The 23,466-nt window shown below is 41.7% G+C and overlaps 1 protein-coding gene across 5 annotated transcripts in view; it reads right to left on the bottom strand.

Annotated features, from left to right (window-relative positions):
- Window positions 1–3,125: 3,125 nt before the first annotated feature.
- The window catches only part of LOC129765933 (integrator complex subunit 14), a 48,136-nt gene continuing 27,795 nt past the window's right edge, over window positions 3,126–23,466 (bottom strand). The window contains exons 1-5 of one of the 5 annotated variants that reach the window (XM_055766386.1): window positions 5,606–5,938; window positions 4,888–4,986; window positions 4,445–4,820; window positions 4,124–4,380; window positions 3,126–4,052 (exon numbers count right to left, since the gene is read on the bottom strand). In XM_055766386.1, coding sequence (XP_055622361.1) covers window positions 3,171–4,052; window positions 4,124–4,380; window positions 4,445–4,688 — 1,383 coding nt within the window. In that variant the 5' untranslated portion in view covers window positions 4,689–4,820; window positions 4,888–4,986; window positions 5,606–5,938 and the 3' untranslated portion in view covers window positions 3,126–3,170. The other 4 variants (XM_055766387.1, XM_055766388.1, XM_055766385.1 and 1 more) reach the window with 4 other exon arrangements.

The raw sequence follows: 23,466 nt of genomic DNA on the forward strand, positions 1-23,466 counted from the left end.
AAACGCTTATAGTTTTCATGAATTTTAACCATTTACACACGATATAGTGGTTCTCAGATTTTCGTGAAAAGTGGTGATTTTGTTCTTTATCGCAAAACATTTGACCCGTATTTTTTTTTTATTTTTTCATTAGGGTGACCATTTCCATTTTAGGGTTGTCCGAAAAATCAAACTTTTCCTCTTTTTCCAAAAATGACTTTTTTCAAAATTTCATAACTTTTGAATTACTCGACCGATTCAGATGATCGACATATCAAACTAAAGCTAAACCTAGTCCTGATCTTTTTTGAAAAAACACTATACCTGCGGAAAATTCGAATTCTGCTCTCGTTATTATTGAATGTATTCGTTTTTTATTGTTTTCATAGTCTCGGGACCAAAGGCGCTATATTTTTTTATATTTTTTCTGGAAAGCTGAGGATTTTTCACAAAACGTGTGTCGAAACCAGAGTGGCGTTTTTTTTCGTTTTTGAGTTATGATTTTTCAAAATTAACCGATGGTTCGAAAAATATATTTTTTCCTCTTTTTTCCAACACAAAAATTCATAACTTTTGATCTACTGGGCTGGGATTCTGGGATTTTGATCTACTGGGCTGGGATTCAGATTATCGACACATAAAATTAAAGCCAATTAGATAGACTTGATAGTCTTTTGAGAAATATTAGACTTGCAAAAAAAAATGGATTTTGAATTCGTAATTATTTATTGTATTATTTTTTTTATAGTTTACATGGTTTCGGAACCAAGGATGCTATTTTTGTTTATATTTCTTGAAAGCTGAGGTTTTTTTACATAACATATCCAAAAATCAGAGATGTGTTATTTTTCGTTTTTAAGAAAGCTAGCAAATTGGCTTTAATTTGATATGTCGATCTGAATTGGTCTAGTAGTTCAAAAGTAATAAATTTTTGAACAAAGTCATTTTTGATTTGATTTTTTGGACCATCGGTTAACTTTGAAGAATCATAACTCGAAAACGAAAAAAACGACTTTCTGGTTTCGACACAGGTAATGTGAAAAATCCTCAACTTTTCAGAAAAAAATATAAAAGAATATAGCGCCCCTGCTCCCGAGACTATGAAAACAATAAAAAACAAATACAATCAATAATAACTGCTCCCGAGACTATGAAAACAATAAAAAACAAATACAATCAATAATAACGAGAACAGAATTCAAACTTTGTGCAACTCTGTTATTTTTTCAAAAAAGACCAGGTTATTGGCTTTAATTTGATATGTAATTTTAGAAAAAAGGGGAAAAGTTGATTTTTCGGACAACCCTAAAATGGAAATGGGCACCCTACTGAAAAAATAAAAAAACGGGTCAATTTTTTTGCGATGAAGAACAAAACTACCACTTTTCACGAAAATCTGAGAATCACTAAATCGGTTTGGCATGGAATGGCTGTATATATAGAAGGTGTATTTGCATATGAAGTAAAATTCTGATCATACGCGAGCGCAACATGAACATATCACACATGTAAATTGTGGCTCTTGTCGTATTAACAAGTTCTTCCGCACTGTAACGCTATGACTCAGGAATAACATTTTATTGAGTAGTTTTTATAGCTGTTTCGATGATGTTGTCTGGCATCAATGTCGAAAGAACAACGATGCTTTCGCCAATACGAACAAAATCATTGTGGAAAATTGAAAAATGAAAATTTAATTTTCAGAGCACTAGCTCGAGTTTTTCCACGTTTTTCACTATACAGTGCGACGGCAGATGAAATTTTAATATCATGTAATCGATTAGAGTTTGGTTTATATTACTTGATGGGAAGTGTGCGAAAATGATCTTTTTTTCCACACTGGCCCGTAAAACTATTGATTTTCGCGCAAGGGGTGAGGAAGGGAGATGAAAGAAATGAGCGCCATTGTGGCAGCCATTTGTGACTTCCTTCCACCTTCACCTTAAGCTTTCTCAGTTTATTCGCCTCTAACCTTGAGAAAGACCAATTTGAAACACCAACCCAAACAACCCGGCCTTGAGAAATACAATTTGGAAAGCCTCGCTGCTTGGATGACTGATAAATCGTGAATAATTGATTTGTTATTTTTTCAATCGATCATTGGACTTTCGTGATTTCATTGTTTTCGGGTTGAAAGTGACGTAAGGTATTTTTCAACGTTGAGAGCTGAGTTCTTCGATGAAAATTTTAACTTAAAATTTTGTTGCGATGGTATTGTTTTCGCTTCCGCAGCCATAACATAAAAGGTTCGGTTAGGATTTTCTGTTACCGTTCTGCGTCTGCTGAATTGTTTCGTTCTGCGTTGGAGGCGAAATTTTGCTAGGAGATACTGAAAAACTAGATATTCAAGAAGTCTAGTATTCCAGTTTCAGTTTCATTTTCTTCAATGTTGGTACTCGCCGGAAATGATTTCGAAATTCTATGTTAACTATGCGGTCGTGTCTTGAACATCGCCCTTCTTCATTTATCTTTTTTTTCTTTGCGGCCCGCGGCACCATGACTAGAACATGTTTGTGGCCCCTATGAAAAAAAGATTGAGTACCGCTGGTCTAAGCTAATAAGCATAGCAGGGGCGCTTAGCATTTTTTTTTACTTTAAATATTAGGTTGTGCAGTGCATGAGGTGCACATATTGACGAGAAGCCACTGCACGCGCAGGAACCCAACGCATTCCCAAAATTCGTTCAGATTGCGGATCTAAATCCATGCTCTTATTCTCGGTTTCTTGCTGCACTCCAAAACATTATTAGACCTCTCGGAAATTAGAGATGAACTGTCGAATCTCAAGTTTTCCATTAGCGTGAATATGTTTTTTCAACTCGACTGCCTTTTTCACGGTATCCACGCTGTAGAGGTAATAATCGACATAGTGATTGTCGATGATCGCCTTCGCTGCTTGTAAAAAGAACTCGAATCAAAGAGATTTTTACAATAAGAATAGACTGTTACCGAACTACTCAGTTGGATGGAGCTAAGGAAATCCCATCCATATTTATTGTAAGATAATGCAATGGGTAATATACTCATCGTACTTCATTACATAACGGACCTTCATTACCGAGGCCCACGATCCACAAAACTAATTCAACTTATTCACATCAGCCATATTAAATAAGGGACTTTCTCTGTAATCTCACCACACATGGCTTCGGTGAACAAAATAATTATATTTACCGTTCATCAACATAATACTTACGACGCAATCTGATTGTACTTGGTAGGCATCGCCTGTATCACTGCCTTCATATCCCTATTGGTCGGTTTTCTCAACTCGGAAGCAGCATGTTTCAGCTGAATGGTACAATCCGGGCTTGCGCTGGGACCAAGCGCGGCAGCTTCCCGCTCGAAAATATTCGCCAACCCATCCAACAGCTCGAGAAATCCTAGTGACAACGCAGCCCTCCGAATCCGATTCAACTCCTTGTAGAAGTGTTGCGTCTTCTCGGGTAATTTTTTCGCATGCCGCAGTGCCTTCTGGATGTCCGACTGAAGTCCAGGTTGTCGAATCCAGACGACGATGTTCTGCGAGTAGCTTCTCTTCTCCGCCTTAATGGGAAAGCTTGGATTCTCTCCCGGGAGGGCATCGTCCTGATAGGCCAAATTACGGAAGTCTCCCAGCCACGGAACAACATCATTCCCGGGCGGAAGAACGTTCAGCATCAGATTGGATTTTTTCTTACTGTCCGCATAGGAATAGATGAAACCGTACCAGTTTTCGTTCAACAACACCAGCGCTGCCATGTTCTCCACCTTCAGAGCACCATGCAGCAGAACACAAACAGATTCCCGTGTAGCATCTCCCGTGGCGGCAACATCATCATCGTTCTCAACGCCACCACCGCTATCCGGCTTTGCGTAGAAGCCTTTGATATCGATTTCAAGCTTCTCCTCCGGACTCAGGTTTCCATCCTTCGAAGAGATCCGTTTGTCTCCCTCGCTCCGGGGCAGAATGAGATGACGACTCACCGACATGGGAGAACCAACGTCTGACAAACTGATGTAGCCGCAAATTTCCAACTTGCGCGATATGATTTTTGTGGTCTCTGCTCCGAACAAATCCTTCGAGGTGTAAGGCTGAGGCGGTATCAAATTGTTTTCGGTTATTTCTCTAACGAACATCTAGAATTTTATGGACCCATACTTACCAACGGAGCTGGCCAGATGATAATGGCCCCATCCAGCCGGAAATATCCTCCACAGCGGAGCGTTGCCTCAAACTGTTTATAGTTTTGTTCGCACATTTTATCAAACATGTCTTTCACGCATCTTCTGTTCAGCAGTTTGCTGTTATCTTCCACGTCCTCTCCGATGGGATCCTCAATGGAAAGATTCTTCAATTTAGGAATAAAAAGCTGCCCATTCTGGCCGCTCACATCGAGCAGCTTTTGGTACATTTTGGTTCCTGGAAGTACAATATCCTTGATGAGTGAGTGAGTTTTGATCAAATAACCGATGAGAAGGCGTACCACATTTGAACGCAGGGTCCGCCAAACTACCCAGACCCATAAAGGTCAGCTTGCTGGGATAGGAAAATCCGATCCAAAATTTCACCGAAAATGGCCCCTTGAAACCGGTAGTGGTGGCTCTTGTCTTCCAGGATTGCAAATTGATAACGGTGTTCTTCAGCGAGGTATGTCCCAAACCGATACCGCAGTCGGTGATAAAAATCATCTGGCAGTAGTTTTGACTTCCCCAGTGGGTCTTGAACATGTTGTTGACGCCCACCAGCACATTCTCGAGGGCGGTCTTGTCGTAGTGTTCGATTTTGTGCAAGGCCTGCCGGATCAATTCATAGTCGCGGGTGAAATCGACGATTACCTCGTACAGGGAGGAGTACACTATCTGTGGGGGTGAGACCATAGCGTCAAATTAAGGCAGATAGAAAGCAAGAGTAATAGGGGACAATTACAGCTCCAAAAATCCAGACTACCAGATTGCCAGAATGGAATGCTAACGCCAACTAAAATAGAAGATCTCCAAATTCGCCTCTACGATTGAAAGATCTCTTCTACAGTAAACAAAATTCGTATAATTGTACTAACTTTTCTCGGAATATTTTCAAACCAGCTGAATCAAGCTAAACATAATTAATGTTGATGTTTTTCTATGCCAACATTCATATCTATTTCACTAAGGGTGTTGACACAAAACTCGAAAAAAATCCCTGAAATTCCCTGATTTTCCAGATTTTTATCTAAAAAACTCCAAATGTAGGCTAATAGTCAAATTTTCTACTAGCTCTGTAGTTGAAGTTCCTAAAACATTTAATTGGCTAGAACAATCAAAATTTTTGGAGGTCTCTTGATATCTTCCCAAAATAAATTGTTTGTGATTTTCATTGAGCCCAACGACAACTGTGTCGAAGTGTCGTTAAAAGATAAGAAATCCGATCCAATTTTCATACAATTCAAAGTAATCTTGAAGGTGTTACAATTTTACCGAAATGATTTTTTCTTATAATCTTTCGGCTTTTTTCCGTTCTCCCTTGAGAAATTCCACTTCTGCTTTTCGTAGCCTGTAAAAGTTGCCCAATACGCAAACTCGGTTGAGCGAAGGAATCAACCGTAATGAGTCTGGGTTGGCACTTTACAGATTTGAAGTAGAAGCGTCGCAAGAACCAGCCTAACCTCGAACAAACTGAATTCACCGCCTTCGCACTAATTCCCTACGGAACCGACCACGAACGGAAGCTAACCAGAACTATTCCTTTCAATAAATTGAACTGACTGCCTTCGCACTAATTCCGTACGGAACGAGTAACGAACGGGAGCTGGACAATCTATCGAATATCAACTAAGCGGGAGGATCAACGAGTACAAGATCTTCACGAACTCCGAGCGCAAATTATACAATTATTGCTGCGAACGTTGGAAGACTTGAATCTGAAGATCTCTCGTCAGTCGATTCAAAATAGGTGTTTCGGATGTATTCGTCACGACACAATTCCAAAGACTACTTACTTTATTCTGAGAACCTTGGGTTTTTATATACAATTTCATTCTATCCTAAATTCAAATCTAACGTGCGAAAGAAAGAGAAGACTAAATACGTTCTTGCTCCTTTGCACTTATCTGTGCTTCACCACATGCAACTCCTGCCTAAAGCTTATCTTTGACTCATAACTGCATTCTAAGGTCAACGGAGCCTAGCGCGATAAGAAATGTGTACGATCTTTTTGGTCCCTCTCCTTTCCGTTATTTCTTGCATCAGGTTTTATTGCACCCGCTTCCGATAGGTGAGATTAGATCGCTCCTATCGTATAGTATTTTGCTTCTGTCTGTCTTTCGATCGTTTACGATATTGAAATTCAATTGGCAAATTCTTTTGATTTCTTACATAGCCGTTTCATTAACTTTGATTCATTTGACACAAAAGTTTATTTCTACCAGCTTTCCTTGTTTTCTGGATAAAGAGAAGGAGAATTTCGAACTCGTTGAATTAACTAGCTCGACATTTTTAAAGATCCCTCCAATCCCTCCTATCCCTTCAAAGTGAGCTAATACGCTGATAGATGATACGTCAAAAATCCGTCAATATAGTCAAAAGTCTTTCAAATCGTTCTGCAGCTAATTTTTGATCGTAATCAACGACGGAAGGATCAAGAGAAGATACGGCTTTCTTCGCAGGATACATCAACCCTTCATATCTTCAACCAGGCGCTTTCAACATTTCCAAACGGAATTGCCGGATTTGACGAGTTTTGACGTAGGATTACGTCTTTCGGGAACATATTGGGGTACAAATTGAAAATCGAAAATCGAGTACATCGTGAAAATTGTCCAATTTCAAACGCTTATTGCTCAGTCATTTCATGATGGATTGATGAGATTTTTGCGTCAATCAATTTCGGCACTCCATAACAATTTTTTACATTAAATCAAATAATATATGTCATGTAAACTAACTATCGAATAATTGGAAAATCTCAACCCCTATCCTAACGGAAATACCCACTTCTGATTGGTCGAAATTGACGACACATGCGGCGGCTCATGTACTTACAATTATTGGTCAGTTATTTCCTGATGGATTTACGAGATATTTGCATCAATCGATCTGAGCACTCCATAACAATTCATCACAATTGATAAAATAATATATTAACTAACTAGCAAACAATCAAAAAATGTCCAAACGGGAATACCTAGTTCCGATTGGACGAAATTGAAGATACGGAGAAATTTGTTTCCACCGAAGTGTATTCCCTAACAGAGACATCAAAACCAAACTGCCTGGGGGAAATCGGAATTGCAATTACATAAAAGTAGGGGGAGCTTTTGTTTCCACCGAAATGTATTCCCTAACAGAGATTTCAAATCCAAGGTGTCCGGGGGAAATCAGCATGTAAATACCCTCGTGGTCGATAATTGAATACGACGTTAACGACGCGCACAAATGGATAGTGCTCATTGTAACTAGCGTGGGCATTGCTGATTGCATACGTGCTGGCGAGTAAGTAGGGAGCGATGAATGAGTGTTTTTTTTTAATTTTCGTTCCAAAAAGAATCATTTGATGGATTAGTTGAAGAATGATATTTCAATGAACTGAATAGAACTTATGTTTGATAGAATATAAATAAAATTTGCAGTGAACCAAGAATACCTAACAACCAGACAAAACGGTCCTTTTCAGGGCCACCAAATCACTATCGAAGAGTTTAACAATGTAATTCTGCAAACATATCCAAAATCAGCATGTAAGAGAAAACCTAACGGAATCCTACGTCAACTATGCGGTCGTGTTTCGGACACAACCCTCCTGTGACTTTTTTGGAAAACCTCGATTTCATGTACCACACAATAGGCAAACAAAACAGAATGTTTTGGACACGGATACGGATACGGACACATTTCTCTACATAAAAGCTATACATTTTACGAATATTGAAATCAGGAAGTATTTTCGACCAGATGTATGAAGAAGATCCTGAAGATCCAGGCCCCGATCAGTTCCAGGTGTTTCAACATTCATATCACGAGTTCACAGCCCTACAGAAATTTGATAGGTGTCTAAAAAAAGTTCCTATAAACCGACCATTCCGGCTTGTTATTTCCTGGCAGAAAATACACTGGATTCTTCTTTACGCTATTTTTCTCCGTAATTTTTTTACGCATCAATTGCATAAAAAAGTATTCAGTGTACATACTCGTTGCTCCATTTTCTATAGGCTTTTCAAAGGTTCTGGGTCGCTGTTAATTATTAATAATTGATGACTACAGTTTATATATCGTGATTGTTGTTTTTTTTTGCCGCTGAAGAGTTCATTTCGCTATCTGGATAGTGAGTGAAGTACCCTGCCTGCTAGTGGATAGAGGCTTTCATCCTCGGAAAGCCAAGCATTGCGGGTAAGCTTTCACCGACGACTGTGTGTAGTGGTGTCGTAGGCATATTCCCACCACCAACGAGCTTTCAGCACGCTCCCGTTCATCTGCACTGGAGTGCGTTCATAGGTGAATAAGATTGAATATAGTGAGAGAAAATATTTATTAATTATAAGTTTTTTTTTGTTTGTTTTTGTGAATTATTATTATTGTGAAATATTATTTTAAAAAAAATACTTAGAATATAAGTGCCAATTTTAAAATGGCAGAGGGTGGGGGACCTTCGGATATGGAGGTCTCTGACTCTAGTTCCCTCCTAAGTGATAAAAAAAAGTCACTCAAACGCGTACCAAATACGGAAGATACTTCTTCTGGGGACGAGTCAGCTAACCCTACCAAGCCTCCCTCCAAAAAACTAGCAAATCTCCCATCTGCCCTTAACGATCCCACTCTACCTTCAACCTCGTCTTCTCCCTCTGTTCTTCCCGCTCCTTCTCAACCTTCGTCTTCCCACTCTCAATCCCCGTCCTCGCCTTCCCCCCCTGTTATTCCCACTCCCCGTGTAAAGGTCTATCCAGAAGATGCGCCCGGAACTGGTCCCTGGGTTGTTTGCTTCAGGCCTAAGCCAAATGGAAAGGCGTTGAGAGTCATGCAGATCGCGAAAGATCTGGCAAGGTATACCTCCGTTTCGGAAATTTCGAAGGTTAGACCAAACAAATTGCGAGTTGTCGTGAATGATCGAAAAGACGCAAACAAGATTGTTGTCGATCAGCATTTTACAATTGAGTATCGGGTCTACATTCCCTCTCACATAGTCGAAATTGAGGGTGTGATAACCGAAACGGGCTTGACGTGCGAATACATTACGAGTGAAGGTACCGGCCGTTTTCAAAAACTGCCCTCGACGACTGTTAAGATCTTGGGTTGCCGCCAGCTCGGAACAGTCTCCCATGAAGGAGAAGAAAAGAAATTTACGCCGTCCAACTCGTTTCGAGTCACCTTCGCTGGTTCAGCTCTCCCTGACTACGTGATGGTAGATAAATTGAGGTTAGCCGTGCGACTTTTTATTCCAAAGCCAATGACTTGTCTAAAGTGCAAGTCAGTTGGTCACACGGCTGCTTATTGTGCCAATAAAGAACGATGTGCCACTTGCGGAGAACAACATGAGGGGAAATCCTGCAGTGCGACTGAGCATAAGTGTCCATATTGCGGGGGATCCCCACACGTGCTCTCAGCTTGTGAAACATACAAGGCTCGCTGGGAGAAACAGAAGCGCTCTTTGAGGGAACGCTCTAAACGCACTTTCGCAGAAATTTTGAAGGGCGCTTCTCCACTGGCTCAAGAACAACAACCAATCAATACACACAATGTCTTCGCTACGTTGCCAGTTGACGAAATGGAAGCGGATACAGCTAACGGGGGCACGCCGTTTATTTCTCAAGGGAATCCCCGGCGCAAAAATGTGACCACTCCCAAAGTTCAAGGACAAGTCCCTCCGGTGATACCCCCTGTTAGCTTGCCCAAAAAATCGAGTGCAGCGGATAAGCAAAATCAGGTCCCTCCTGGCCTCCGTGGTAATAGTTCACCTTCGAACGACCCAGCACTTGAGGGGACATCAAAAACCCCAACTGTCCCTGTTTTTCCGTCAAGTTCAACTTCCCAATCGGGATTTATAAAGTTGTCTGACCTTGTGGATCAAATCTTCACGTGTTTTAATGTTTCCGACTCCATCAGAACCATTGTCACCGCAATGCTTCCAGTACTAAAGATAATTTTGCAGCAATTGATGCAAACATGGCCCCTCCTTGCAATGATTATCTCTCTTGATGTCTAATTTAAATAGAGAGGTCGGAGATATCACTGTTTTACAGTGGAATTGTCGTAGTCTTATCCCTAAATTGGATACATTCAAATTTCTAATTCATAAACTCAATTGTGATGTTTTTGCTCTATCCGAAACCTGGCTCTCTTCTCAAAATGATCTCTCTTTCCACGATTTTAATATAATACGCTTGGACCGCGATGACAGATACGGAGGGGTACTATTGGGGATCAATAAGTGTCACTCATTTTTTAGAATTGACCTTCCACCTATTGGAGGGATCGAAGCTGTTGCTTGTCATGCAAACATCAGAGGCAAAGACCTCTGTATAGTCAGCTTGTATTGGCCTCCGAGAGCTGCGGTTAGCCGCAAGCAACTTGTTGACATGTGCTCACTCCTTCCTGAGCCACGATTGATCTTGGGAGACTTCAACTCTCACGGAACTGCCTGGGGGGAACCGTACGACGATAATCGTTCATCGTTGATATATGACCTTTGTAACAGCTTCAATATGACCGTTTTGAATACTGGGGAAACAACACGTGTACCTAAACCTCCTGCTAAACCAAGTGCTCTTGACCTCTCGCTTTGCTCGAATTCACTATCGTTAGATTGCAAGTGGAATGTAATACAGGATCCCAACGGTAGTGATCACTTGCCAATCAAAATTTCCATCACCATTGGGTCGAATTCTTCTGAATCTATAAACATGGCATATGACCTCACAAGACACATTGACTGGAAAAAATATGCGGACGCGATTGCTCTAGCCATCAATTCCAGAGATGGTTTGCCTCCATTGGAGGAGTATAACTTCATTTCTCGTTTGATCTATGACAGCGGTTCGCGCTCAAACGAAACCCATCCCAGGTTCCACTATTCGTCGAAGGCCTCCCAATCCATGGTGGGATGGCCAGTGTTCCAAGCTTTATGGAGATAAATCGAATGCATTTAAAGCTTTTCGGAAACGTGGAACCATTGAGAATTTTCAAACGTATTTGGACCTTGAAAATCAATTTAAAAACTTGATCAAAGGGAAAAAACGTGCTTATTGGCGAAATTTCGTGGGAGGTTTATCACGAGAAACGTCAATGAAAAAATTATGGAAAGTGGCTCGAAACATGAGAAATCGCTCTTCATCCAATGAAAGCGAGGAATATTCACATCGATGGATTTTTAATTTTGCACGAAAGGTTTGTCCCGATTCCGCTCCAGTGCAAAGAATTATTCGAGATATACCACAAGATAGGTGCGATCTTGATTCCGAGTTTTCGATGGTAGAATTCTCTCTTGCTCTCCTTTCATGTAACAATTCTGCTCCGGGATCGGATAGAATTAAGTTCAACTTGCTGAAAAATCTCCCTGATGTGGCGAAACATCGCTTGTTGAACTTATTCAATCGGTTTCTGGAGCATAATATTGTTCCAGATGATTGGAGACAAGTACGAGTTATAGCTATTCAAAAACCCGGAAAACCCGCGTCCGACTTCAATTCGTACCGCCCAATAGCAATGCTGTCTTGTATACGGAAATTGTTGGAGAAAATCATCTTGTTTCGCCTTGATCGATGGGTTGAAACGAATGGCCTACTCTCAGATACACAATATGGGTTCCGCAGGGGCAAGGGGACGAATGATTGTCTTGCGTTGCTTTCTTCAGAAATTCAAATGGCTTACGCCGAAAAAAAACAAATGGCTTCAGTATTCTTGGACATAAAGGGGGCCTTTGATTCTGTTTCAATAGAGGTTTTGTCAGACAAATTACAATCTCGGGGTCTGCCGCCTCTATTGAATAATATGTTATATAACTTGCTTTGTGAGAAACATTTGAACTTTTCTCACGGAGATTCGGCAGTAAGTCGGGTCTCTTACATGGGACTCCCCCAGGGCTCATGTTTAAGCCCCCTTTTGTACAACTTCTACGTAAGCGACATTGACAATTGCCTTACACAAAATTGCAGCCTAAGACAACTTGCAGATGATGGAGTGGTGTCTGTCGTAGGATCAAACGAATCCGACCTGCAAGAATCCTTACAAGATACTTTGAACAATTTTTCAACCTGGGCCATTGGGCTAGGGATCGAATTCTCCACGGAGAAAACAGAGATGGTGGTTTTTTCTAGGAAGCATAAACCAGCAAAACCAAAGCTTCAACTTTTGGGTAAACCGATTACTCATGCTATGTCATTCAAGTATCTTGGGGTCTGGTTCGACTCCAAATGTACTTGGGGGGCCCATATTAGGTATCTGAGTAAAAAATGTCAACAAAGAATAAACTTTCTCCGTACAATTACCGGCACCTGGTGGGGAGCCCACCCAGAAGATCTTATAATGTTGTATCGAACAACTATTCTCTCAGTGATGGAGTATGGCAGTTTCTGTTTTCAATCAGCTGCCAAAACACACCTCATTAAACTCGAGCGAATTCAGTATCTTTGTCTCCGTATCGCGTTGGGATGTATGCCCTCAACGCATACCATGAGTCTCGAGGTTTTGGCAGGCCTACTCCCACTAAAAGATCGCTTCAATTTATTATCTCTTCGGTTCCTCATCCGGTGTAAGGTTATGAACCCATTGGTGATCGGAAATTTTGAGCAGCTGATCGAGCTAAATTTTCATTCTGGATTCATGAGCTCATGTTATGAATTCATCTCCATGCAGGTTGCTCCTTCTTCGTATACTCCCAGCCGTGTTTGTTTTCCTGACTACATCAATTCATCTGTGCATTTTGATCTGTCCATGAAGCAGGATATCCATGGAACATCAGACTATCTTCGATCGAGGATCGTTCCAACGATCTTCGATGCAAAGTATGGGGATATCAATTGTGATAATATGTACTTTACTGATGGGTCCTCTATGAATGAGTCCACAGGATTTGGAGTGTTCAACGAATTTTTTAGCACCTCACACAGTCTTCAGAATCCTTGCTCGGTATATATTGCTGAATTGGCAGCGATATACTGGGCGCTGGACAGCGTCGCCTCAGGACCTGTTGAACACTATTACATTGTAACGGATAGTCTTAGCTCTGTCGAAGGTATCCGTTCAGTGAGGCCGGAAAAGCACTCGCCGTACTTCCTTGAGAGAATACGAGAAATTTTGAGTGCTTTATCCAGACGCTGTTATGTCATTACCTTTGTCTGGGTCCCTTCACATTGCTCAATTCCGGGTAATGAGAGGGCTGACTCATTAGCAAAGGTAGGTGCAATTGAAGGCGATATTTATCAGCGTCAAATCGCCTTCAATGAATTTTATTCTTTAGTCCGCAAAAATACCATAGTTAACTGGCAACGCAAATGGAACGAAGATGAATTGGGCCGGTGGCTCCACTCGATTATCCCTAAGGTTAGCCTCAAACCATGGTTCAAAAGTCTGGACTTGAGTCGGGACTTTATTCGCACCTTCTCCCGACTCATGTCCAATCACTGTTCGTTAGATGCGCTACTCTTTCGTATTAATCTTGCCGACAACAATCTTTGTGTTTGTGGCCAAGGTTACCACGACATCGAGCACGTTGTTTGGTCGTGCGAGCTGTATCTTGTCGCCAGATCGAATTTAGTAGTCACCCTTCGGGCCCGAGGAAGGCAGCCCATGATGCCGGTGAGAGACGTGTTGGCTCGGTTAGACCTTGATTACATGTCCCAAATATATGTATTCCTTAAAGCTATCGATCTTCGTGTGTGATTGTCCTTACACCCTTAGTTTTTCCTTTTCCTTTTCCTTTGTGAGAGATCGGATCCCTTCTTAAGAATAAGATGAAATGTAAATACATATTAGATATAAGATAGGTTTAAGAATTGAGTGTGATGAGTGTGATTGAGAGTGTGAGTGTGATCATTGTCAATATATCCTCATATCCCCTCCTTTTCCTGAAGAAAATATGTCACCCTTCTAAACTCGAGTCGACCGCGAGTAATCGGTTTCCTATATTATTAACATTAGAATTAAGGAAAAATGTTTATATACTAGTAACAATACAGTAAGGAGTTCGGCTCCTTTAAACCTATGTAACTGAGCCTGTAAAAATAAACGATTTAAATAAAAAAAATAAAAAAAATACAGTTTATATATATTTCTATATATAACCATATATATTTTATTTTGAGTTTCAAAATTTTTGAGTTTCCAGAAATGATCAAAATTAGATTTTCTTTCATTATATTCTACTCGATCCAAGCATTTTCCTGATCGAAAGCAATCCTTATTTTTAAAACAATTGCTTGGTATGATTCACCTGAAGATCTTCTTCTTCTTCAATGGCACTAACGTTCCTAGAGGAACTTCGCCGTCTCAACGTTGTATTACTTACGTCATTTTTATTAGTACTTAGTTGAGATTTCTATGCCAAATAACACGCCTTGAATGCATTCTGAGTGGCAAGCTCTAGAATACGCGTGATCACAGAGCAAGTCGGAGGAAATTTCTTTGACGAAAAATTCCCCCGACCAGAACGGGAATCGAACCCGAACACCCGGCATGTTAGTTCACCTGAAGATGATAATTATAATTTTTCCATTTCTTGGAAGTATTACGTGGTCGTACAATATGTACACTAGGGTGCCAATGAAAATGGTCATCTCTAATTCCAAAAAGTTACCCTACACAAAATGTTCACCACCTCGAAAAAACACCCTATGCCGAATTTCAGCTCAATCGGACTTAAGGGAGAGTGGCGCAAAGCGATCAAAGTTTGAGTTTGAGTTTGAGATCTAGTGTCATCTCGAAAAAAAAATGTTTGTCCAAAATCAGCATTCTGCGAGTATGAAACGAAAAGTATGGTTTTGGGTGCCAATAAAAATAGTTATCTCGATTTTTCATTCGGAACTTGCTACGAAATGTTGATTTGCACGATAATATACCCTATGCAAAATTCGAGATTCATTTAGTGGTGTCATTAACATTAAAATTTGAGTTTTTTTTGAAAAACAAAACTCGCTCACGGCGTGCGAGATCAGATCGCTGCTCAAATAGACAGGGCACTAAAGTGCGGTATGGAAGAATTGAGACAAGATGTAAATGTGTCTCTTGATAAATTATTACGTGTGAAATTGGATTCAATGGCAAGTTCAGTTTTATCAATTAATGCGCAAAATAAATTAGCTGTAATGAATAATGATTCGCTTGGTGGTCCTGGTACAATTCTTACAGAATCGAACCAAAATAATTCGATACGGAAGAAACGTAAATGTCATAATAATGATGATGACAATGTTCTTCAAAATAAGATAAGTTTCGCGGATGTTGTAAAAAGTTCTAACATTGTTAAAGAGAATAAGACAACGGATATTAGTGTCAAGCAAAAGAATCGTAAGACTCATCCGGTCATTGTTATAAAACCTAAAGAGTCAAAACAAGCTTGCGAGGAAACTCGAAAGCATTTGAAAACGTAACTTGATCCAAGAACACACAAAATTAGCAATTTTAGGAATGGTAGAGATGGCTCCATCATTGTTGAGTGTGTCACTGGAGCCAATATAAACGTTGTAAAAAATGACATCGAAAGCAATTTGGGTGAAAAATACAGTGCTCTTGTTCCCACATCGGTGCCCAGATTAAAAATTGTGGGTATGAGCGATCAGCATTCCTCCGATGTGTTCATTGATTATCTCAAAAGTCAAAATGAAGACATTGCAATAAAAGATGTAAAGGTTTTAAAAGGTCAACTGTATTGAAATGTGTTATTTGTTTGAAAATAAATAGAGAACGGAAAATGAATTTGGACGTCAATCATGCCGCATTTAGCTCAGAATGTTCAGTGTATCAGAGACTTTTTGATTTGAAAAAAGCAGCTTGCATTTCAATAAATAACAAGAATTGCATTTCAATAAATTGTGAAGAATTGTGAACCAATATTATATTTTGTATTTAAATATTGCTGGACTCTCAACAAACAACGTAGCTTTACGTCAGATTGTTGAAGAAAAGCGTCCACTTTTGGTCCTCTTGTCGGAAACACACATCGTTGAAATAGAATCGTTTGATCAGTGTAGTATTCCGGTATATAATGTTGCTGCTTGTCTATCACATTCTAGACATACTGGCGGTGTTGCTATTTATGTCAGAGAATCAGTTCAATTTAATATTCGCCTCAACGAAGTTATTGATGGAAACCCATTGCCCAGCAAACATTAAATCGTATAATTTTGCACGTACCAAGTCTTACAAGAAATCCGAAGAAATCATAATCGCATATAATATCAATCAAAGTATGTATCGTGTATATTTGAAATCGCACAAAATGTAAAAACTCGATTTTATATACCATTATCAAATTAAGTCGCAATTCGGTATAATAAACATCAATTTTATGATGTACATTGTCGTAAAATATATTTAATCCGCATCATATGCGTATATTACGCTAATGAAGTTTGTGTGTCGTATAAGCGTATAATTGAAATCGATTCAGTACTGTAGTAAATTATGTTGCATGCTGAAGAAAATCATGAAACAGTAAATCATATTAGATCCTAATAAAGAACATATTACATCATATTGAAATGTCAATGAAATGCTGATGCACTCGAAAGTTTTAACCGCTGTTGAATTAAATTTCAGATAGCCGCGCGAGATAGCTGGTGGATGATAATTCAGACGACTGGAGTTTGAACTCACATCGGAGCAGTTTTCACCAAACATCAAACTGTGCCATTTTAAACATTCATATACCACTCCCAACACAAGTCAACCAAACAATTATAATTTCGTGAGGCTATAATAAACATTTCACGAAAATATTTTGCGCCATTTGTTTTTTTTCTATGTCTGTAATAAATCGTATAAGAGTATGGCAAAAGTCGTATTTGGTGCTTTGACAATTCATGAATATATTCATATTAGATCGCAATTCAGTTTCAACATAATTGCTATTATAGCCGGTCAAAGTTGCATATTCATCCAAACAAATTCGGTAAGCATTTGCCATGTATGTATATGGCCTCCACTTTTGCATGCATATGCCAGTTAGGCGCATTATATGCCAACCAAATTTTAGGGCATATGATGTTATATATACGCTTGTTATGCGATTTAATGTTTGCGGGGTGGGCATTACAGTTGAAAGTGGCATGAAGATGGGTAACTATGATGTTTTTTTATCATTCTCCAAGCTTCAGTGACCAACGTTTTGTTGAAATTTTAGAATATTGGCTTGAAATGTTCCTTGATTCCAGCATATTAAATATATTGGCTGGTGATTTCAATATCAATTGGCGAGATAACCATAATTCAAACCATTTGAAGCGTTTAGCAGACTTTTTCAATTTAAAACAAACAGTAAATGATTTTACGCGTATTTCCAGGCACAGTGAAACTTTAATTGATCATGTTTATTCCAATTTTGATACAGTTTGTTCTGTCACTGATACAAATTTGAATATAATATCATTTGAATATAACCGATATAACCGATCATGAGACCTTAGTTAATAATGTAGTGGATAATTTCGTTAATGTTGTTGTAGAAACGGAAATGGTCGTAGTAAGCTAGGATTATTTATGTCATTCGAATAATCAGAAATATACCTCATTCGTAATTGTTCATTTGTTCAACCAAGACGTGTTTTATTCAACTTAACAAGAGGTTTTGGGCCCAGTACGAAGTTGAAAATGGCCAATTCGAATCTCGGAATTGAACGACTGTTCGGCAGAGAGAGCTGGAGTACTTGGAAATTCGCCGTACAAACGTATCTCGAGGTTGAAGACCTTTGGGAAGCTATCGAACCGAAGAAAAAGGAAAATGGAAGTTTGGAAGCGGTGGATCCCGTCAAGGATAAGAAGGCCAGAGGGAAGATAATCCTGTTCCTGGAACCGGCAAACTTTTACCATGTACGTGACGCAAAAACAGCTCGGGAAGCTTGGACGAAGCTCAACAACGCGTTCGAGGAAGGTGGCCTGACGCGGGAAGTTGGTCTGCTTTTCAAGCTGATCCGAACCGACCTGGAATCTTGCGGAACCATGGAAGCCTACAGGATGATCTCGCCATGCCACCAGTTAAACGAAATTGGATTCACGATCCCGGAACGGTTTGTAAGTGTTCTTCTGCTAGCTGGACTTCCCGAGTGGTATCAATGGTCATGGCTCTGAAGAACTCGGGAACAGCGATAACGGGGGACTCGATAAAGACCATTTTGCTGCAGGAAGAGCTGTTGCCAAGTGAAAAAACAGCGTTCGTTGCTAAGGGTAAGTTCAAACCAAAAACGGAAGTCGCCCAAGGCAACGGAAAAAGCAAGAAAAACTCGGCACAGTCAAAAGGCCCGCAATGTAGAAAATGCAGCAAGTTTGGCCATATTGCGAAGTTCTGCCCGGAAAATTTAGGAAACGGAAGCAAGAAATCAGATGTTTTTTGCACGGTGTTGTCGACGATTCAAAGTCAAGAAAAGAACCAGTGGTACCTGGATTCGGGAGCGACTCGCCACATGACGTGGGATCTGGAACTTCTGGAAGACGTGTGTAGCGGAAACGGAGTCGTAGTTGCTGCTAACAAAGAAACAATGAGAATCGAAGCTTGTGGTACGGCAACTCTCCATCCAGCGTGCCAGGAAATCGGAACCGAGATTCCAGTACACGATGTGCAATTCATCCCTGATCTGTCGACAAACCTTCTGTCAGTGGTGCAGATTGTGAAGAAGGGCTTCAAGGTTGTATTCGAATCCAGTGGCTGTGAGATCTATAATCCTCAAGGTAAGCTGGTGGCAACCGGAGTCATCGAGAATGATCTATTCAAGCTGGCGCAGTTGGAAGAGGCTGGTCCTAGAGCTGGTCGAGCAATGTTGAACTCCGCCAGTGCATCTGTAGAAACCTGGCACAAGCGGATGGGGCATCTCAACTACAACAGCGTGAAGAAGCTGGCGAATGGCGTTGCGAGCGGAATACAAATTTCAAGCGAAAACCGTAGCGATTGCACTGTATGTCCAATGGGGAAGCAGACCCGTATCCCGTTTAGCAAGAGCGGATCGAGAGCACAGGACTTACTGGAAGTGATCCACTCAGATATAGCAGGACCAATGGAGGTATCGTCACCATCTGGAAGCCGTTATTATGTTACATTCATAGACGATCCAACTCGGAAGATTTTCGTGTACTTCTTGAAGACAAAATCTGAAGAGGAGGTCCTTGGTCGGTTCAAGGAATTCCAAGCACAAGCGGAGCGCCAGTGTGAGCGGAAGATAAAAATCCTGCGAACAGATAATGGTAAGGAGTATACCAATAACGGGTTTCAGAATTTCTTAAAACAGATGGGAATACGGCACCAAACAACCAATGATTATACGCCGGAGCAGAACGAACTGGCGGAGCGTGCCAACAGGACGATTACCGAACGGGCACGTTGTATGTTATTCGAGGCAAATCTTCCGAAATCCTTCTGGGCAGAGGCAACGGCTGCGGCGGTTTATCTCGTGAACCGATCTCCGGCTCGTGGACATGACTTGACTCCCGAAGAGGTCTGGAGCGGACGGAAACCGGACATTTCCCATGTCAGGGTATTTGGAACAAAGGCCATGGTGCAAGTGCCCAAACAGAAACGACAGAAATGGGATCCAAAGTCGAGACCGTGTATATTGACTGGATTTGAGGAGGAGACAAAAGGCTACCGTTTGTATAATCCCAAGACGAAGAGCAGAGAGGTGTGTTTCATCGACGAGTGCATCGGCGAAAAGGGACTTCCAGCAAACCAACAACGAACTGTGGTTCCGGTGGACTTCGGAAGCGTTCCATCGATGGCCGTTCCTACCGATCAAGAGTTCGATGAGGCTGCATATGAAACCGCAGAGGAAATCTCAGAAGACGAAGACGACAATGACACCTCTACTGATTCTGACGATGTGACTGTGCTCCCTCCGCGAAAATTTTCAAATCCACCTCGGTCACAGGTGTTGAGGCGCAGCGGAAGGGAGCACGTACTTCCAGGCAAGTATAAAGACTTTCACGTTCAGAGCAAAGGTCTCCCCGTCAATCCTAATCCACAGGTCAGATCCGATGAACCGCGAGACGTCGAGGATTCCAGTGATGAGGACAACGGTCCCCATCAATGCTTGGCGTTGGATTCGAACCATGGATCGGCTGCATCGGATGAACCGAAGAGCTACAGGGACGCGATGGCTTCGCCGTACGCGGAGAACTGGAAGCAGGCTATGACGGAGGAATTGGAGTCGATTCACGCCAACAGGACCTGGACGTTGGCTGATCTCCCTCCAGGACGGAAAGCTGTAGGATGCAAGTGGGTGTACAAGCTCAAGCGAGACATCAACGGAGAAGTGGTCCGATTCAAAGCTCGTTTGGTTGCCCAAGGTTTCAGCCAACAGTATGGATCGGACTACGACGAAGTGTTCGCTCCGGTAGTTCAGCAAACCACTTTCCGCACGTTGATGGCAGTCGCAGCGAAGAAGAAGATGGCCGTGAAGCAGTACGATGTCAAGATCGCATTCTTGAATGGCGATCTTGAGGAGGAGATATTCATGCGGCAGCCAAGCGGATTCGTACAGCAAGGCAACGAGCGCAAGGTATGACGGCTGAACCGAAGCTTGTACGGGTTGAAACAAGCGGCGAGGGCATGGAACCAACGACTGCATGAAGAGTTGGAGCGGCAGCAGTTTCAACGATGTACATCCGATCCATGTTTGTACCGGAAGCAGCGAAATGGACGTTGGGGTTACGTGCTCGTATACGTTGACGACCTGGTGATAGCGAGTGAAGATCCGAAAATGATTGCAGCACTTGTTGGAAGTCTCAAGAGGTCGTTCGAGATCAGCGAGCTGGGTGACATCCGTTATTACCTGGGCATGGAAATCGAAAAGGACCATCACGGAGACTACTTCTTGAGCCAGCAGAAGTATATTCGAGAAGTCGTAGAGTCAAGCGGACTGACGGATGCCAAGATCGCCAAAACTCCGTTGGATCCAGGATACTTCAAGAGCGATAACGAAGGGATCCCACTAGCTAGCAACACCGAATACCAGAAGTTGATTGGGAAGGTCCTGTATATAGCTGTAAACACACGACCTAACATTTCGACTGCTGTATCCATCTTGAGCAGGAAGACAAATCATCACACCCAAGAGGACTGGAATGAACTCAAGCGCGTGGTGCGGTATCTCAAGGGGACGATCAACTATCGGCTACGTTTGAGCAAGAAGGGTGAAACCGGAACCATCATCGGTTATTCGGATGCTGACTGGGCTGAAAATCGAGATGACCGAAAATCACACAGCGGATTCAAGGTTAATGGAGGAACGGTGAGCTGGGCTTGTCGTAACCAACCTGTGTGGCCCTATCAACCGCTGAAGCAGAGTTCATCGCCCTGGCTGAGGCTGCACAAGAAGCTCTTTGGTTGAAGTTACTGCTGCAAGAGCTGAACGATGAGCAGCAAGTAGTCATCCACGAAGACAACCAAAGTTGCCTGAAGATTATGTAGAAAGAGAAGCTAACGAGGAAGTTGAAACATATAGCCACGAAGTTTCATTTTACTCGAAACCTGATAGAGAAGCAAGAGATGAAGTGTGTCTACTGCCCGTCTGAAGATATGGTAGCAGACCTCATGACAGAACCATTGCAGCGCATTAGACTGGAGAAGTTAGCCAAGCTGGTTGGACTGACCGTAACCGTTTAGGAGGAGTGTTGTTGTAGAAACGGAAATGGTCGTAGTAAGCTAGGATTATTTATGTCATTAGAATAAAGGGTGTGTCACATCAAATTGCATCACGGAAAAAACGCTGTAGAAATTCGCCCAGTAGACCGATCGTTTTGAAAATTTTAGACAGTAAAATAAAAACTATTAAACAACTTTTGGCATTTTCTTTTTATTCATACTTCGAGCCCAAGCCCGTATGCTCGCACCTTCCTCTTTACCCCGTCCATAAGGTTCTGTACAACGTCAGGTTATAGTTTTTTGAACAGGAATCCATTTTCTCTTGAAGTCCGCCTCCGATTTGACAACTTTTGGGTTCTTCCGGAGAGCCTGCTTCATAATCGCCCAATATTTCTCTATTGGGCGAAGCTCCGGCGCGTTGGGCGGGTTCATTTCCTTTGGCACGATGGTGACCCCGTTGGCTTCGTACCACTCCAACACGTCCTTTGAATAGTGGCACGAAGCGAGATCCGGCCAGAAGATGGTCGGGCCCTCGTGCTGCTTCAATAGTGGTAGTAAGCGCTTCTGTAGGCTCCACTCCTTAAGGTAAACCTGCCCGTTTACCGTGCCGGTCATCACGAAGGGGGCGCTCCGCTTTCCGCAAGAGCAGATCGCTTGCCACACCATGTACTTTTTGGCAAACTTGGATAGTTTCTGCTTGCGAATCTCCTCCGGAACGCTGAATTTGTCCTCTGCGGAGAAGAACAACAGGCCCGGCAGTTGACGAAAGTCCGCATTGACGTAGGTTTCGTCGTCCATTACCAGGCAATACGGCTTCGTCAGCATTTCGGTGTACAGCTTCCGGGCTCGCGTCTTCCCCACCATGTTTTGCCTTTCGTCGCGGTTAGGAGCCTTCTGAACCTTGTATGTACGCAGGCCCTCCCGCTGCTTGGTCCGCTGGACGAATGAACTTGACAAATTCAGCTTATTGGCGACATCCCGGACCGAACTTCTCGGATCACGTCTAAACTGCTTAACTACGCGCTTGTGATCTTTTTCACTGACGGAGCATCCATTTTTGCCGTTCTTCACCTTCCGGTCGATGGTTAGGTTCTCGAAGTATCGTTTTAGTACTATGCTGACCGTGGATTGGACGATTCCCAGCATCTTACCGATGTCCCGATGTTTCTCGAAATGAGTGCACAGGATTAATTCACGACGCTCTTTTTCGTTCGACGACATTTTTCCAAATTTACGAAAAATTGACAGTGAAGCATGGCCAACGTAATCTATACACTCTTATCTAATTATAAGCGAAAGCTGAAGATATAATTCCTAAAAATTAAATTTCTACAGCGTTTTTTCCGTGATGCAATTTGATGTGACACACCCTTTAATCATAAATATACCTCATTCGTAATTGTTCATTTGTTCAACCAAGACGTGTTTTATTCAACTTAACAAGAGTTAATAACGATGATTTTGTGAAATTAATGTGCTGGAGGAAATATTCGAAACATGCCGTCTCGAATCTTGTGTTGAGAAGCTTGGATTTTCCATTCGGGACGAGTAATTTAGATGATCAGCAGCTGTTCTAACTGATGTCTTGAAAACGTGTACCAATCGATTAGTTACGCAAAAGTTTTTATGTGTGAAAAACTCGAACAGCTGGTACAATTTGGATTTTGACGTGGGACTACGTCTAACCGGAGTATATGGGGGGTAAAATGAAAACCTAAACACAGAACATGCAGGAAAAAATGAAAGATTCCGAAT

This window comes from Toxorhynchites rutilus, chromosome 2, assembly GCF_029784135.1.
Source record: "Toxorhynchites rutilus septentrionalis strain SRP chromosome 2, ASM2978413v1, whole genome shotgun sequence".
Classification (NCBI taxonomy): Eukaryota; Metazoa; Arthropoda; class Insecta; order Diptera; family Culicidae; genus Toxorhynchites; species Toxorhynchites rutilus.